This window comes from Panthera tigris, chromosome B4, assembly GCF_018350195.1.
Source record: "Panthera tigris isolate Pti1 chromosome B4, P.tigris_Pti1_mat1.1, whole genome shotgun sequence".
Taxonomy (NCBI): domain Eukaryota; kingdom Metazoa; phylum Chordata; class Mammalia; order Carnivora; family Felidae; genus Panthera; species Panthera tigris.
This window is the reverse complement of record NC_056666.1, coordinates 82731018-82748586: the sequence shown is the minus strand read 5'-3', so window position 1 is coordinate 82748586 and position 17569 is coordinate 82731018. Positions and strand designations below refer to the sequence as shown.

General features: G+C 53.2%; 1 protein-coding gene and 1 long non-coding RNA gene across 4 annotated transcripts in view; one reads left to right on the top strand and one right to left on the bottom strand.

The window, feature by feature from the left end:
• LRP1 (LDL receptor related protein 1) overlaps positions 1–17569 on the bottom strand; it is an 81928-nt gene that overhangs the window by 38662 nt on the left and 25697 nt on the right. Inside the window, exons 7-21 of one of the 2 annotated variants that reach the window (XM_042992574.1) lie at positions 17379–17541; positions 17077–17299; positions 15882–16071; positions 15101–15244; positions 13743–13979; positions 12365–12545; positions 11268–11490; positions 9921–10122; positions 9442–9567; positions 6805–6945; positions 6583–6708; positions 6000–6116; positions 5456–5536; positions 4756–4806; positions 3673–3840 (exon numbers count right to left, since the gene is read on the bottom strand). In XM_042992574.1, coding sequence (XP_042848508.1) covers positions 3673–3840; positions 4756–4806; positions 5456–5536; positions 6000–6116; positions 6583–6708; positions 6805–6945; positions 9442–9567; positions 9921–10122; positions 11268–11490; positions 12365–12545; positions 13743–13979; positions 15101–15244; positions 15882–16071; positions 17077–17299; positions 17379–17541 — 2373 coding nt within the window. The remainder of the gene's footprint in view (positions 1–3672; positions 3841–4755; positions 4807–5455; positions 5537–5999; positions 6117–6582; positions 6709–6804; positions 6946–9441; positions 9568–9920; positions 10123–11267; positions 11491–12364; positions 12546–13742; positions 13980–15100; positions 15245–15881; positions 16072–17076; positions 17300–17378; positions 17542–17569) is intronic. The other variant, XM_042992575.1, reaches the window with a different exon arrangement.
• Positions 245–8058, top strand: LOC122240375. Of its 2 annotated transcripts, XR_006220003.1 has the most exons (4): positions 245–431; positions 772–917; positions 3360–3491; positions 7071–8058. It is a non-coding gene; the product is annotated as an uncharacterized LOC122240375 (long non-coding RNA). The 2 variants fall into 2 exon arrangements; XR_006220004.1 differs by lacking the exon at positions 7071–8058 and having other exon boundaries at positions 3360–3658.

Here is a 17569-nt window from a genome sequence, read left to right as displayed (position 1 = left end):
GCTATGAGCCAAGGCAGGGATGGAGAGTTCTCTGAGTCCTGCCGACACTTCTCAGAAGCTAACTTGGAGTCAGGAATGTCACACCTCCCAGGACCCCAGCAATCAGCTCGTCTATAATCTCTCTATTTTACACACCAGTGCTCTATTGGATAAGCAGTTTGCTGGGCCAGAACTCAAAGGCCCCCCATCTTGGCCCAGCCTCCATTTTACCCGTTCACTCCATAAACACCTCTTGAGTGCCTCATGTGTGCCAGGCACTGTTCCAGGTGCCAGTGTGAGCGAGCCCGTCTTTACCCTCATGGAGCTGAAGTTCTAGCAGGGAAGAGACAGTGAAGACATGACACAGAAATCCAGAATGTTACTGCAGGGAGTGTTCCATGTCATGGAGACGAAGCTGGGTCAAGGCTAGCGAGGGATGACGATGCTACTGGGTAAGATGGTCAAGGAAGGCCTCTGAGCAGATGTTTGAACAGAGGCTTGGATGACATCAGCCGTGAGAATACCGGGAGGTGCAGCCTGGCAGAGGGAACAGCGAGTGCGAAGTCTCTGAGATGGGACCACGCAGGGCATGTTTGCAAAATGCCCGAGGCATATTTGAGGCTGCATAGCTGGAGTAGAGTGAAGGAGGAAATGAGTGGCAAGAATACAGGTCAGAGAGGTGGTGGGAGCCCTGCAGGCCATGGAGTGGGGCTTGGCATTGATTCAAGTGTGTAAGGAGCCAGTGCAGGCTCGAGGGCAGGGCTGAGGTGTGATCTGACTCATGTTCTGCAGGATCACTCCGGCTGCAGCACTGAGATCTGACTCAGGAGGCTGGAAAGGAACAGGAACAGCACCCGGAGGCATAGGTGACTGTGCAGGAGCCTCACCTTGCTCTCACGCTGCCGCCCGCTCCTTCTACCCGCCCCGCCATGAATGTGGTCAGTGCTCTTCTCTTATGCCTGCATTTCAGCACTGGCCTTTCTTGGGGCTGGTTTTCCTTCCTTGGGGCCGGTTTTCCTTCCTTGGGGCCCCTGAACCTCCTTCTCATCGAATCTCCTTCTAGGATTATCCTCTGAAAGCACCTTCTACATCATTTTTTTCAGGGTATTTTTTATTTATTTTATGTTTTTTTTTATTTGGGAGAGAGAGAGTGAGGAGGCAGGGGAGAGGGGTGGAGGGAGAGAGAGAGAGCGAGAGAACCCCAAGCAGGCTCCACACTCAGCTCAGAGCCTGACATAGGGCTCCATTCCACGACCCTGGGATCATGACCTGAGCCGAAATCAAAAGTTGGATGCTCAACCCACTGAGCCACCCAGGCGCCCCAGCACCTCCTATATCTTATCACCTTCCAGCTTCAAAGTCCTTCAAAGACCCCAGTGCCTGACTTTCAACTGCTGATATAATCCGCCCCCTTTGGGCACAGCCTCGTTCCCCATTGGCCCCTCCAATCTGAGGGCCCCCCTCCCCCAAGCAGAGGCAAAAGTGCTCAGTTTCACCGTCTAAATCTTACTACTGTGTTCTCCACCCCTAGCGCCCCCCTTCTGAGGACCCTCCCTCATGTCCATTTGGCCACAGTCGAATCCCTCATCAGGGCCCAATGCAGACCCCGCCTCTTCCTCAATGGCCCCAGACCACTGCAGCTACCACCACAGTTAACAGTCACTACCAATCAGGACATGTCTGCTCCCACATGCCAGGCTCCCACACATCTCCTCTCATTTCATAGGGGAGGAAGCCAAGTCTCAGAGGAAATGACTTGTCCAAGTTCACCCAGCTTGTGAGTGAGGGGCAGAGTGCTTCTCCACCACACCACAAGCCTCCAGAAGCTCCCTTCTCAGAATCCCAAGGCACTATTACCTGTCCCACTCACCCAACCCTTCTGAGATGGCCCTTGAGACTCAGTGACTGTTTCCTGGGCCTCAGGTGACCCTCCCTGCCCTCTCTCTCAGTTCTGGGTCCAGAGTGGGGATGCGTGCCGTCAGTACTGGTCTAACTGTGTACACCTTCACTCTGTAAGGCATAGGTTGCAAGCTGGAGATTCAGGGGCTAGATGAGGCCTGCCGAAAGATTTTGGCCTACAGTATTTTTAAAACCTTTGAAGTCCATTGTCAGTTGTTATGGGTTGATTTGTGTTCCCTAAAAAAGATGCTGATGTCCTAACTCATAGTACCTGTGAATGTGATCTTCTTTGGAAATAGATCTTTTTTTTTTTTTTTTTTTTTTTTTTAAGAGAGAGAGAGAGAGAGAGAGAATCAGTGGGGCAGAGGGAGAGAGAGAATCTTAAGCAGGTTCCACACTGTGCGGGGCTCAATCCCACAACCCTGGGATCATGACCTGAACTAAAATCAAGAGTTGGATGCTCAACCAACTGAGCCACTCAGGAGCCCCTGGAAATAGGTCTTTGCAAATGGTCGAGTTAAGATGAGGTCATTAGGGTGAGACATCATCCAATATGAATGACTGTGTCCTTACATAAAGAGGAAATCTGGACACAGAGATAGGCAGGCACACACACACAGGGAGATCACCATGAAAAGATGAAGGCAGAGATTGGGGTGAAGCATATACAAGCCAGGGAATGCCAAAGGTTGCCTGCAAACGCCAAGAGCTAGGAGCGAGGCCTCCCTCAATCCTGCCAATATTTTGGACTTGGGTTTCCAGCCTCTAGGACTGAGATGATAAATTTCTATTGTTTAAGCCACTCAGTTTGTGGAACTTTGTTGTGGCCGCAAATAGGAAACAAATACAGCAGGGCTTAAAAATGGGTAGATTTAGGGAGGGGGACAAAACAGAAGAGACTCATGAACATGGAGAACAAACTGAGGGTTACTGGAGGGGTTGTGCGAGGGGGGATGGGCTAAATGGGTAAGGGGCACTAAGGAGTCTACTCCTGAAATCACTGTTGCACTAGATGCTAACTACTTTGGATGTAAATTTTAAAAAATAAAAAATAAAATTAAAAAAAATGTGGGAAGTTAAAAAAAATGGGTAGATTCCACGTAAAAATCTGCATTTATGACTTCTCTTATAGCCAGGGCAACCCTGGGTCTGCAATCTTCCATGGAAACAATCAGCCAGAGCTGAGAAACAAATCTTCCTTGAGAGGGTCTGTGCCTTCCAGTAGACTCGGCCCCCACTGCCCCCTAGCTGGGTCCTGGAGGCTTGGGCACTGAGGACCCTCACGGGGCCAACCCCTCTCTTCTTTGGTCCCCACTGTGCTCATTCATCCTTACCAGCCCCACCCCCACCCCCGAATATCCCTTTTTCAAGCTACCAGCTCTCGAGCACAGGCTGTGTGCTGAGTGCTTTTTGTGCATGATCTCACTGAACCCCCACATCAGTGCTGTGATGTGGGTGCTATTATTATCCCCACTTTGCAGATGAAACTCACAGAGGCCCACAGAGATGAAGCAATTTGCTCAAGGCCACCCAGATAGTAAGTTGCAGAGCTGGAGCTCAAACCCAAGGCCACCCAACTGCAAAGCCCGTAATCTTCACAGTGTGTGACAAAGGTTTGTTGACAATGTCTCTCTCCCGCACGACAGGCACCTCCTGAGGATAAGAGCCATGTCTGGGTTATCTCTGGTTCCCAGATGGCTGCAGCACAGAACGGGGAGGATGGAGGGACAGAGGGATGGCTAAGTGACTGGCGTGTGATGGTCTCACCCCGCCTGCTGGCCCCCAGGCACCCACCCTGGTTGGTGCAGTTGGCGTGTGTCTCGTCGCTGTAGTCCCCGCAGTCGTTGTCACCGTCACAGGTCCAGTGCTCGGGGATGCAGCGCCCGCTGTTGCACTTGAACTGAGTGCTGGAGCAGGAGTGGCTGCAGCCGGCCTCATCACTGTTATCCCCACAGTCATTGTCTGAGGGGGGAGGCAACAAGGGGAGAGGCGAGGAGGAGGTCAGCAAGCTGCCTTCTCTGTGACCCCAGCTTGGGGCCCCCACGCCCCCCTCCCGTTCCCACCCTCAGCCCGCCCCACCCCCCACTGAGAAAATAACAAACAGAAAAGACACAGAAACTGCATAGACTGCAGCATGCACCATGGCCCACGCAGGGGGCGGGGAGAGGAGGGGTGGCCTCCGGGAGGGCCCTTCCCTGAGTCTCGGAGGATGGCGGGTGGGGGACTGGACGCGTTCCTTTCCCTTTCTCATTTTGGCAGGGTGTGGGAACAGGGGTCTGCTTGCTTTGGGGGAAAGGCAGGGATTCCTCTGGCTTGGGAGGGAGAAAGGTGGATGGCGTGGAGGTGAGGCTGCCCTGCTGGGGAGGGAAGGGCCCGATGAGGCCCGCCCTGAGCTTGGCCACTGCTGTGCCCCATGCTGCGGCCGCCTGACTCACAAGGGGTACTGCCTGCAGCTGGGAAGGCTCGGGGGCCACTCCTGGAAGGCATCTGAGGGTGACTGAATGAACGTCCTGCTTTCTAGGCCTTGTGGGTGAGGGGCTACTGGACTTCCCTCCACATTTTCGGGACACCTGAGAAGGTTGGGGTACAGCTTTCCCCCTTGGGTGTGTTCCTGCCTCTTTTCCATCTGGAGTTGATTCTCTCTCCTCTCCCTCTGTGTCTTGGTCTTTTTGTCCCCACCTCTCTGTCATCTCCTCTCTTCTGTCCCCTCTGCTTCTTTCCCTTCCACAGTCTTTCTCTGTTGCCTCCTCTCTCCCTTCTCTCTTTCCCTTCACGTCCTAGGAGCTCTGGAGAGGGGAGCTGCCTAGGGGTTCTGAGAGGCGGCCCGAGGCCAGCTGGGACTCTGGGGTGATGGTGCATGTGCTTCTATGCACTGACCGGCAGGCTCAGGACAGGTCTTTTCGTCAGAGCCGTCCCCACAATCCTTCTCTGAAACACAGAAACCGCCAGGGCAACCATTGGCACACGAGACACAGCAAAGATGAGGGGCAACGTGGTGTTGACCCAATACATGCTCTCACACATCAGCCAGGGCTGGAGCCTCCGGAGCAACACGTCACAACACACAGACACAACCAGAGCCCCGAGACGGCACACACATGACGATGCACTGGCCCCCGTGGCTCAGGGCTGACATCACCTGGTCCGTGGCTGACCGCCAGGTGGGCTTCCGAGCCTGAAGGCGGAGCCTGGAGGGTGCACCAAGGACCCCAGGAGATGGGGTTTGCGGGGAGAAGGGAGTTGGGCACTGGGCTCTCCTTGCTCTGCCCCTCTAGCCTTTCTCACTCATTTCTCCCTGGCCCCCAAGCCTCTGCCCGAGAAAGGGCAGCTCAGGCCCTGTCTGGGGAGGAATGGTACAGACAGGTGGCAGGGACGGTCTCCCCTCTGTCCATACTAGTTCCCCCATGGCACTTCTGGCCTGTCCTCCTTTCTCCCAGCCAACCCAGTGGGGCTTTAGTGGATTGGCGGCGGGAGGCCCCAGCTTGATTCGAAAACCCCTTTACCTCCCACCCAGGGCGTGGCTGTGGCTTTTAGCTTTCCTAGGAATCAAGGCAGGTTAAAGGGGGCAAGCTCTTACCATTATCACATCTCCAGTTGATGTTGATGCATCTGCCATTGTTGCAGGTAAACTGAGTCAGGGGGAAGCAGGTGGGATAGGCTGTCAGGGAGAAAGAACAGCTGAGTAGGGCCCTCAAGATCATACAGCATCATGGCACCTGGCAGGTGGGTGCGGGGTCCCTCCTGGAACCAGCAGCTGTAGCCCGGTCAGACAGGGATGGGAAAGCTACGTGGTGGGGCTTCAGCCTGAAGCTCTGCTCATTCGTCCCCATCCCTCTGAGCATCCCTTTTTCAAACTTCTAGTTACCCACCACTCACCCTGTGCTGAGTGCTCTTCCTGCATCATCTCACTGGATCCCCACATCAGCACAGTGATGTGGGTGCTCTTATTATCCTCATTTTGCGGACAAAACTCACACAGGCTTCGGAGATGAAGGCGCTTGCTCAAGACCACCCAGGGACTAAGGTTCAGGGGCCCTCCAGCCCCCCCACCCCACCCCAGGGCACATTCGATGGGCTCCCTGTTCCCCATGCCAGCCCAGCCTCCCTGCTGTCCCTCTTACCACATGAAGCGGACTCGTCAGAACGGTCCCCACAGTCATCATCCAGATCACACGTCCAGGAGATGGGGATGCAGCGGCCACTGGCACAGGAGAACTGGTTGGGTGGGCAGGTGCGAGCTGGGGACAGGGATGGGCGCGGGTGTTCATAGTCTTGCCCTCCTCTCTTAATTTCCTATTCTTTCCTCCTGTCCTCTGCCTATCAGGAAGTCTTCCCAAGGGTCTCAATGTCATTTCTCTGAGAGAAGTTTAAAGCCACATATGTGGTCTGACCCCCGCATCTGCTTCACCCCATCTCTCACGGGGTCTCTGGTATCCTCCAAGAAGATCCACCCTGACTTGCTTCTGTCTCCAATCTGGAGCTGTGATCTGTCCCCGCCTTCCCCACCCACCCCGGTTCAGTCCTCCCAGCCAACCCCGTTCTCCTGGGGAAGGGGAGAGCACTCCTTTCCTCCTGCTCAGCATCCCATCCTCTCTGCCTCAATACCCCATGCTCCTTTCTTTCCTGAGGCCACTCTGGCTGCCCCTCCCCGCCCCGGCCTCCCTGCCTGAGGGGTGCCCAGTGCAGCCCACTCTGACCCCACACCTGAACAAGTGGCATTGGACTCGTCTTCACTGTTCCCACAGTCGTTGTCCCCGTCACAGAGCCAGCGGTTGGGGATGCACCGGTTGTTCTCGCACTTGAACCTGTCCGAGGGGCAGGTGTGCTGATCTGGGGAGTGAGGAATTCAGGGGTCAGTGAGAGGGGCGGGACCCAGCTCTCTCCACATGCTGCCCTGCAGTTGTTGGAGAGGGGCGGGAGACTCACGGCAGAGGGCTGGGGCCTCGTCACTGTTGTCTAGGCAGTCGTTGTCCCCGTCACACTTCCAGCGCTCCTGGATGCAGCGGCTGTTGGCGCAGGCGAACTCGCCTGGCTGGCACTGGGGTGGGGGCACGTAGGATGGGTTCGCTGTGGGCACCACAGGGGTGTGGGGGGAAAGTCAGACGCAGGTCATGGGACAGATGCTCAGCTCTCTGTACTACATTTGCCTGTTGTATTATTTTAAATGATATGCAGACAGTAATCTTTCCTAGGGCGTGATTCTTCACAAACAAATAATCTGGATGGAAACCGCAACTCTTTCTCAAGCCACAAGGGTGATGTTTACTTGAACACTTTCAGTACTGCAGTATGGCCCGAGAAGAAGCAGCTTCCAAGAGAGCCTAGAGCCCCCCACCCCTTACTTTTGTCCCTCCTGAGAAGACCACTTCTCACCAGCTTCCTGTCATCTCCACAAACTGCTTCTTGGAAGTTACCCCTGGGGCCCCCAGAGCCCTGTCGTGGTGCCTGGACTTTTTCCTTCACAGATGCATGAACTCTACCAGCCGGAGTGAAAACAGGTCCCAGAACTCTGCAGGCTCCACCCTTCCACCCTCATCACTGCCACCTCACCACCCCCCGTCTACCTTGAGCACTCAGCAGTAAAATCACTTTGTGCTTTGTCTGCATTTTCGTCTGTAACATGGAGAAGCCCAGCGCTCCCAGGTCGGCTCCTGTCCCTGCACCCTAAGCTCTGCTTGCAGCCTTTCTGACCTGTCCAACTCTCATCCCCGCTCTAATCCCTGAAGCTTCTGTGCGTCCCGTGGGTGCCTATTTTCTCTCCTGTGGCCCTAGACCACTGGGCCTTGGCATGTGTTGTCTTGCTCCGTGCAACTGCTTCGAGACTGTTCTGCTCCCCTTTCTGAAAAATCAGCTCTGATTTTCATGTTATTAGACTACACCAACCCCTACTTCTATGGGCCTTCAGGCCACTTACTGTCATCCTTAAAGGTTTTTAGCTGATGGCTCAGTGTCACTTTTCCTCCAATCTCTCCTGCTTTAATTCTTGGTGATTTCAACATCCGTGCAGATCCTTCCATTACCCTGGCCACTCAGTTCCCCTCTCTGTCAATGCTCTTGCCCTCCACCTGGCCTTAGTCACTCATTCTTAGCTGTCCATTAAGGCCCCACTGACCCATTTTCATTTCTGGGATTCTATCTTAAGGAAACCATCCAATATGGGAAGGCAGGAAGATATGGGAAATAGCATAGCAAGTGATAAAAAAAAAAACAACAAAAAGCAAAAACAAAAACAAAAACAAAAACAAAAAACAGGCTCTGGGTCAGACTTCCTGGATTCAAATCCCTGTTATAACTTTGGGCCTCGTTTTCTTCATCTGTGAATTGGGGATAATAAAAATACTTTCCCTACATGAATATTTTAAGGAGTAAACAAGTTACTGCATGGGAAATGCTTAAAATCACATCTTGGCACCTGATCTGTGCTCAATAAATGAATGTTAGCTGTGATTATAACAAAGACAGAAACAACTTAAACGTCCTATGGTAGAGAAATGGTTGAGTAAGTTACGGAACGTTTACTAATGAAATATATTTCAGCCATTAAAAATTCTGCTTATGTATCTATGACCTACAGTCGAGTGACAAAAGCAGAAAACTAAAGAGCATGTGTAACCTGGCTCGTTTAAATAAAGGGAAACGTGGGGCGTCTGGGTGGCTCAGTCGGTTAAGCGTCCGACTTCAGCTCAGGTCATGATCTCACAGTCTGTGAGTTTGAGCCCCGCATCAGGCTCTGTGCTGACAGCTCAGAGCCTGGAGCCTGTTTCGGATTCTGTGTCTCCCTCTCTCTCTGACCCTCCCCTGTTCATGCTCTGTCTCTCTCTGTCTCAAAAATAAATAAATAAATAAATGTTAAAAAAAATTTTTTAATAAATAAATAAAGGGAAACATGTAGAGACATGTTTGGGAGGGTGTCCCCCCAAATGGTAAGAGTGACATCCATGTCACATGGTATTTGGGTGACTTGTACTTTCTCCTATGTTTTTCTATACTGTTTGTTTATTTTTTACAATGAGCATGACCTACTTTTCTTCAAAAAGAAGCTGTTTAAAATAATGCAACAATAACACAGAAAACGCTGTGACACATATGAGCCCCAAAGGGTGGAACACATTTTATGTACAGTATGATCTCAGCTACAGAAAACCAACCGTGTAACCCACCTGGCCCAAAAAGGTGGTGTTCGCTTTCCTGCAATGCTAACAATATAGTGGTGTCTGTTGGTGGGATGCGGGCTTTTTTTCACTTCTCTAATTTCCAATATTTAGAGCTGTTGTTATATTACTTTAATCAAGGGGAGACAAATGTAAAAGTATATTTTCCCCTTTCCATAGCTGTCCTGATCATCATTCAGCTTCCCCTAATCTTTGCGCTCTCCCTAACTCTTCCCAGCACCCAGACCTCCCTAAACCCCCTCCTGGCCCCCAGAGCCTGCTCCCTCCCCATCCCTTGCCTCCTGTTGCCCCCACAGGACCCTCTTTTCCTCCTTTATCTCTGATTGGACACGGTGGCCCCTCCTGCTGAGGACCACTGTCAGGCCACCCGCCCCGGCTGGGCACCTCATACCCAAACAGGTGACACCGTCTGTGTCCAACACCTGGTCCTCGGCGCAGGCACACTGGCGGCTCCCAGGGGTGGCCAGGCACAGGCTGCTGCAGCCACCGTTGTTCACCCGACATTTGTTGGTACCCACTGCAAAGGAGGGGCCAAGGGAGGGGCCGGGAAGGACAGGGTTGTCATAGAGTCAGCAGAGGCCAGAGATAGGAGATGAGAGGACAGGGAAAAGACACATTGAAGTGAGGAGTGAGAAAGAGAGGAAGTGGTGAGAAGATAATGAACACGTTGAAGAAGAGAACACGTAGGCATGGGGCAGGGAAGGAGACAGGGAAGACAAAGTCAACTGGGTTGGGGGCCTTTCTTCTTGAGAGCCTCAAAAGTCAGAGCCTGGGATCCCTGGGGAGTGCCTTCACCACCCCCCTCCCCAGAGTAGCCTTACCCCCCTGTCTAGGTACCACCCCCTCACTGGCCCCAGCCCCAGGGGGTACCTTGCTGCTGCTGAGCATCATACATGCGGATCTCAAAGATGGGGGGCCGCTCACTGCGCAGAAGGGTCACGGTAGGGGGTGCACCGCCTGTGCCCCGTTCTAAGCGGTAAACACTGCCACTCCGGTACTCAGTCCAGAAGAGGTAGTTGCCGTGGTGACACAGGCCAAAGGCGTGGTTCAGCTCAGGACCCTCATATACAATCTAAGAATTGAGGGGAGGTTACTGAGGAGCTATAGACAAATGGAGTGACTGAGGAAGGCCCAGGGGGATCACCATTTTGTTTACTCATTTGTCCATGTCCTGGATATGGGTCTTGCTTCCCCCATTAGCCTGGGAGCCCCTGAGGATGATAGCTTTGCACACAGTGAGGTGCTAGACACCGGACCCAGCGGGATGCTGATGGGGAACTTGTCCACCTTGTCCTCCCTTGTATCCATCCATATTCATTCATATCCCTCCAACACACATGTGTGCGCGCACACACACACACACACACACACACACACAGTACTGAGCATCCAGCCAGAATTCATCTGTTCGCTTCTTCATCCAACAAACACCTGCCAGGATCTATTAAGGGCCAAGCTGTGGTATGAAAAAGACTGTGTATGTCTCATGGAGGGCACACACAGCAATCCAGGATGGAAAAGGGGTCTGGAGACAACATCCTAGAGGAGGTGGCCCCTGAGCAGTGTGCCGGGTGAGGAGGAGTGGGGGTGGAGGCAGAAAACTGCATAAGCAACAGCACAGAGGGCAGCACTCGATATGCTGTGTGCTGGGAATTTCCAAGCTGTGTAGTGTTGCTTGTTCAAATAATGGGATACAGGGAACAGGGGCAGAAATAAGACCACAGAGATAGTCAGGGGCCATATCATAAAGGGCCTCATATATTATGAAAGAGCTTAGTCCACACGTCTCGTAGGCACATGACTCATAAAACACATGGCCACCCAAACGAAAAAGCGTACATATATGCCATCTCTAGTCATCCTGCACTTGCACAGAGGCGAACACAGCAGGCACACACCGAAGCGTGCCGTGTGTGTGTGCACAAACATGCCGAGGTGCACACAAGGTATACACCCAGGCGTGCACATGAGTGTCAAGCCTGCAGACAACATACAATCACAGATGGACTCTTACAGAGGCAATCCTCAAGCAATACAACACATAAGACACAGCACACCGGTGTGCACGTCCATCGGTACGTAGGTAAACATGTACGAAGCGCACAGGCCTGGATACAGAGAGACTCACACATTCACACATAAGAAGCCTCATCCGCACACAAATGTGGTCTAGCAGTGCACACATGAACACCCCCACACAGGTGCCTGCCTGCCCACCTTCCGGTCTGTGCCATTGAGCAGTATGGTCTCAATGCGGTCATAGAAGGCATCCACCCAGTAGAGGCGCCCAGCTGGGATGTCCAGGCTCAGCCCATTGGGCCAAAGTACTGTCTTAGAGGTGACAAAGATGTCTCGGTGTGAGCCATCCATCCAGGCCCTCTCCAGCCGCCCTCGTCGACTGTCCTTGGGGTCCTCCTCCCAGTCTGTCCAGTACATCCACCTGTGGGCAGTGATTGGTCAGCACCACATGGGCTACCCCTGCCATCAGCAGCCTCCTGTGTGATCCCACTCCACGTGTGCTATGCCAGATCCCCTCCAGGGGGGCTTCCTTCCTGCTCAACCCTAGCCCCCACATTTCCTTCCTTCATTCCTCCATTCAACAAATATTTGTTGAGTGCCTACTGTGAGTCAAGGACCCAGTGGAGAGCAAGGCAGACAAGGCCCCTGCTCTCCTGGAGGTCACATCCTACCCAGGGGTACAGGTAAGAAACAAGTCAACTGGAAGGTCACACACATTGGAGAATGAGAAAAACCAGGAAGGACACAAAGCATGGAGATGATATAGAGAGTAGACTGGGAATCAGGTGGAGAAAGCCTCTCTGAGGAGGTAACATTTGAGGCCTAGATGTGAATGATGACAAGGGACTAGATCTGCAAATGTCTGAGAGCTCCAGCAAAGGAAGTCCCAGAGCAAAAGCCTTGAGCCAGGAAGAGCTGGGGTGTGTGAGGAACAGACAGCGGGCAGTGGGGACAGAGTTTCCAAGAGTCGAAGAGAGGTGCAGATGAGGTCAAAGGAGATGAAAGCAGATCCTGTAGGACCCCAGGCCTGATAAGGAAAGTGGGTCTCACTCCAAGGGCCAGGGGAGCCAATAGAGGGCTCTGAGTTGGCAGTGACAGGACCAGATCTCCATGTATGTGTGTAAGACATCACTCCCATTGTCCTGAAGATGGGGCAACTTTTCCCCATTCAGCTTCTGATTCCTGCCTCAGCACTCCACTTAGGCTGCCATCCCCGTTCACTCTCTGTCTCACCTGCCAGTTCTGACACCCACAGTTCCTGGCTCCTCCTACCCCAAGGCCCTGGGAAGACGCACCCATTGAGTGGATCCACCACAATGGCCCTGGGGTGCGTCATTTTGCCCTCGATTAAGGTCTTGCGGGTCTGAGCAGCCTTCTCCAGCCTGGCCACGCTGATGGTCTTCTTGGGTCCATCATCCGTCCAATACAAATTGTCCCCCATCCAGTCCACAGCCACACCCTCCACATTGTGGATACCTGCAGGGAGTGAAGGGGGCAATGGAGAGCCTCAAAGGAAGCTCAAGACTGCCTGCCTCTGACCCTCAGGCTACACATGCCTCTGAGCAACCTGACTAGCAGGGAGTGTGGAAAGCCCTAGAGGGTGGGTGGGACAGGGTGGGAGGTTGGAAGAAAGAGCTGGGAAGACTGTGTTGCCACCGCATCCGTGTTGAGGCCCAGGGTCTCTGAAAACTGTCCACGGCAGCCCATAAGCCTATGTGGTGGATGCGACCTCTCATGTGAGGGCATGCATGAGCCTGAGCCGGGGTGAGCTGGAGCAGTGTGCGGGTGGCTCTGGGCACAAGTGTGACACAAGATCCCAGGCCGAAAAATCCTGAGCTAACAAAACGAATAAATCAGGAAGTGATTTTTCACTGAGCCAAAGGCTTCATCTCAGGCTTAAATAGCAGTTCCCTTGGTATAGGGAACCCCAATCTTTTCCTGATGAGTTACTTTTGATTTCCCCAAAGTCTTATGATTGCTGACTGCTGAGGTTCTGTGAGCCAACGGCAGTGGGGGTGGGTGGGGAGCGCTAACTGGCGTCAGCTAGATGACTGGTTAGGGAGCCCTGTCCCGGGGGCCCAAGTGTGGGAATTCCTAACAACCAGCAGGAACAGGGCGGAACTCAGGAGCTCAGAGCCTCCACGCAGATGGATATTCAAGAGACAAAGTACTGTTGACCTGCCCGTGCAGCTCAGAGGAAAAAACTGGATTCAGTTCACAAAACATACTCTTCTCAGGACAAGTAAACACGCAGCTCCGGTGGCCGTGAGGTCTGGCTGCACAGACCTTCCGTGTGCAGTCATGTGCTGGTATGCCTGCTCCTATTCAAGGCCTCAAGACTCTCGTGGGCTGTGTACTGCGTGCAGCTCTGGGGCTCAGAGCCAATGGCAGAGAGACCCCGAGTTTTCCCAAGGGTTGGCAAGGACAGCCCACGCTGCCTAACCATCCATCCTCCTGCCTCTTTTCGGCTCAGCCAAGAAGGGGGTCACACAGGGGTCAGTCTGTCTATCCCCTCATCTCCATGCCAACCAGCCCAGCCAGCCAGTCAGCAGGGGACTCTCCATGCCGAAAGGGCACTGAGAAAGCGATGCCCAGGACTCCAATCGCTTCCTGTCCCAGGTGGGTGCCCCTCGGGGGTCCTGTCTGTACACCTCCCTCACTGGGGGCCCTTACCGTCCTTCAGGATGGTCTCCCGCTCAGTGCCATCGATCTTCTGGCGGCCAATGAGGTAGCTGGTGGTGTCAGCAAAGTAGATGAAGCCAGTTTCAGCATGGAAGTCCAAGGCCCGGGGGTTCATGAGGTTCTCAATGGGGATCATGTGTTCGTCTGGGACTTTGGCTCCCATATCCATGCCCCGGATGATGCCTGGCCGGCCCTTGCCATACACAAGGAACAGCTCATGTTCTGGCTCTAGGGCAGGCACGAGGGGGGAGGGAGGACACAAAGTTAGGTACATGTGCCCAAGGATCTGCAAAACCCCAGCTCTCCTGGGTCAGGGGATATGGGTGTAGCAGGGGGTCTGGGCCACATGGACAGATGCATAAACATCTAAAGCCCAGGGGACAGCACCCTGGTTGGCAGCCTATGCACTCTGGGGGTGGGAAATGCGGCAAGAGTAACAAGTAGCATGTTTTCAGTTAAGTGCCCACTGAATCTGATTGGAATCTGATCACTTTGGACCACTTCTGCTATCATCCTTATCTAAGCCACATCGCTTCCTGCTTACAGGGCAGAAGTGGCCTCCTGCCACTTCCCTGCTGTCCATCCTCCACCCAGCGGCCAGCCAGCATGATCTCCTTACAAATGTGAAGCACATCATGTCACTTCTCTGCTGGAAAGTCACCAAGAGCTCCTCATCCCATTTAGAATCCCATCCAACCTCTCCTTCCTGCCTCCCCTCACTCATGCTGGGCCGTTCTCAGCCTTGGAGCCTGGCACGGTAGGTTCCGTCTGCCAGGGAGCTCTGCCTTTGGGTCCTCACGTGATCCAACTCCTCACTTCATAGAGAGCTTGGCTTAACTCCTACCTCCACAGAGAAGCCTTTCCTGACCCTCTGTCTAACCTGGAGCCCTCACTGTCATCAGCAAGTCTACATTCCACTCTATTTTCTTCCTAACACCAGGTACCACCCGAAGCTATTTTTATTTGTCTGTCTCCTCTGCCAGACTACAAGCTCTGGAAGGCAGAGATGACATCTATCTTGTCACTGCTGAATCCTCATTGCCAGGAGAGTGCCAGACACGTAGTACATGCTCACTGGATATTTGTCGAGTGAATGAGTGAAAAAATGAATGAATGAAGTGAATGGGCCAGTTGACAGCCTTCTATGGAGCCCGAGTAGGGTAGTGGGAAAAGCCTTGTTCTCGGATGTGGGTTCAAATTCCTTCTATGCCCCTCACTAGAAGCAAAATGTTGGGTAAATCCCTTCATTTCTCTGCATCTCTGATGGAAACAGCCAGCTGTAAGGAGGCAGATAAGAATCCTGCCCCACCCCATCCCAGCAGGCACACAGGCCTTTCCCTGTCACTCACTCTTGCATGACTTCCCGTCACTGCCCAGGCTGAAGCCGGAACGGCAGCGGCAGGTCCGCGCCTTGTGGCTGTTGGCCAGCAGGCAGATGTCGGAGCAGCCACCTGGCTTCCCGAACTGGTCATTCTCACAGGCGTGGCTCCTCACTGCAGGCAGAGTAGAGCGCCAGTCAGGACTCTTCAGAGCCCCCGTGCCCAGGTCTCGAGAAGATGTCCTGATGTCTGACCACACTCCATCCTGCTGTGGTCTTTTTAATTAATTCATTCATTCATTAATTTTTAAGCAGGCTCCACGCCCCATGTGGGACTTGAACTTACAACCCTGAGATCAAGAGCCACATGTCTCACCAACTGAACCAGCCGGGCACCCCACCCCTGTCCCTCCCTCCACCCAGATGTGGTCTTTATGCTTATTGTCCCATTTTGAAGATTCAGAAACCACAGGACTAGGATTTCTCTGCCCCACCATAACCTAGCCTTCAGACTCTCAGGTAGGGGCTTCTGTGATCAGGGGAGACAGTCATGCCATCGCCTGTGGTCAGGTGCTTCTACTCTAAAGCAGCCAGGGAACTGGGAGGAACAACCTATGTTCTGAGCAGAATGGGGGGCAGGAGCTCCTTGGAGGTGGGATCTGGAGGCTGAAGGGCAGGAAGGGGCTGGCAGGGGAATCTGAGGGGACAGGGGACGTAGTCCAGGGTGGATGGCTACAAGAAGTAGTCATGATATGAGAGAACCGGGGGCTCCCATAGGAGGGTCCACAAAGGGGCTGAAGAGCCCCACTCACCTCGGGGCTGACGCCGCTGGTGGTAGATATGGAGGGCACCACCCTTGTCCACACGGGTGACGACCTGGTAGTCAGTGCTGTTGAATCGATTCACTCGGATCACGCTCGTCTTCTGCTGGGCATTGGCGTTGTCCGAGTTGGTGGCATAGAGATAATTCTCAAACACGGTCAGGCCATACAGATGCTCAATCTGAGATGGGCAAGCAGGAATGGTCAACGTGAGAGGAGAAGGGAATCCTCCCTCTGACCCTGGAATGCTCCTTGGCTTCCCATCCAGATTTCATTATTCGCACTCCCAAATTCATTCCATGGTTGTCTAACTCCATGTTTTACTCCTGTATCCTCTGGTTGGATTTTCTTGCTTTTGAGATCTTTGCTTGTCAAAATCCCACTTATCCCTCACAGAGTGTTTCTTTGTAGAACTTTTGGGATCTTCTAACCAGACACAGGCTTTCCTTTCACATTCCATCTCTCTGGCTATTATCCCCTGTCTGGTGATTTGTGGACTTACCCCATCTACTCTGCTCAAACCCCTCGAGGGCAGGAACAATGTTCCCCAGAGATTTAGGCATACAGTAGATGATGGAATGATTTTGGACTGAAGTAGAGTTGGGCCCTAAACTCTGTCCACAGAAAACATTCTCCAGCCCCCAGCTTTAGGAAGTTGAGAGGGCAGACTTGCCTCAATGATGCCTGGTAACAGCCCTCGCTACCCACATAACTTATCCAAGGTAATTGACTGTCCAACTTGTCCAAGACAAAGGGATTTGCTGGTTTGTGGGACTTCCCAGGCTAACGCTGGGACAGTCCTGGACAAACAGGGATGGTTGGTTACCCTAATGATCCCAGATTGGAGGTGCCACCTCTGAGTTGGAAAGGCTTCTAGACTAGGTTCCAGTGCTCTTTCTCAGCTGTGTAATCTCAGGCAAATCACTTAACCTCTTTGAACCCTGCTTTTTTTTCATCCACCAAAAGTGAACTAAGACACTGGCCCGCCTACCTCCCAGGCGTCATTGTAAGGATCAAGTGAGAAAAGGGAAGTAAAAGGTGTATCTAAAATGACTGTTTCCACCAGAGTGGAAGCCATATCCTCTCCATGTCCACCCTGCTTCCCACCAGAGAGACTGTCCCACACTGTCCCCCCTCTCACTGGGAGGCCTAGAGAATGGCTCCCCTGCAAAAGCTTCCCCCTCACCAGAATGCCCTGGATGATGGTCTGCCGGCCCTTGCCCTCGTAGTCTACCACCTCTATATAGTCCAGGTAGGCGTCAGCCCAGTAGACAAGGCGGCTGACCAGGTCCAGCGTGATGCCGTGAGGAAACACAATCTTGCTATCGACCAGCTTGGTGCGGTTCTGCCCATCCATGTCACAGCGCTCCACCTTTGGGATCTGCCCATAGTCAGTGAAGAACACCTTCCTGCGGGCAGAGGGCACGTTAGCTGCGTTGTGGACATTGAACGCTCTCCCTTCCCCCACAGCCTCTGCCCGCCCCTCACCCCATGGCAGGGTCCAGGGCAATGCCCTTGGGGTTGTAGAGCTCCAGGTCCAGCAAAGTGACACACGTGTCCCCGTTTCGGTTGCAGACAAAGATCCTATCGTCGATGTCATCCACAAAGTAGAAGTTGCCCGTCAGCCAGTCGATGGCCATCTGTTCCACATCTGAAAAGTGTGAGTGAAAGAGCTATGG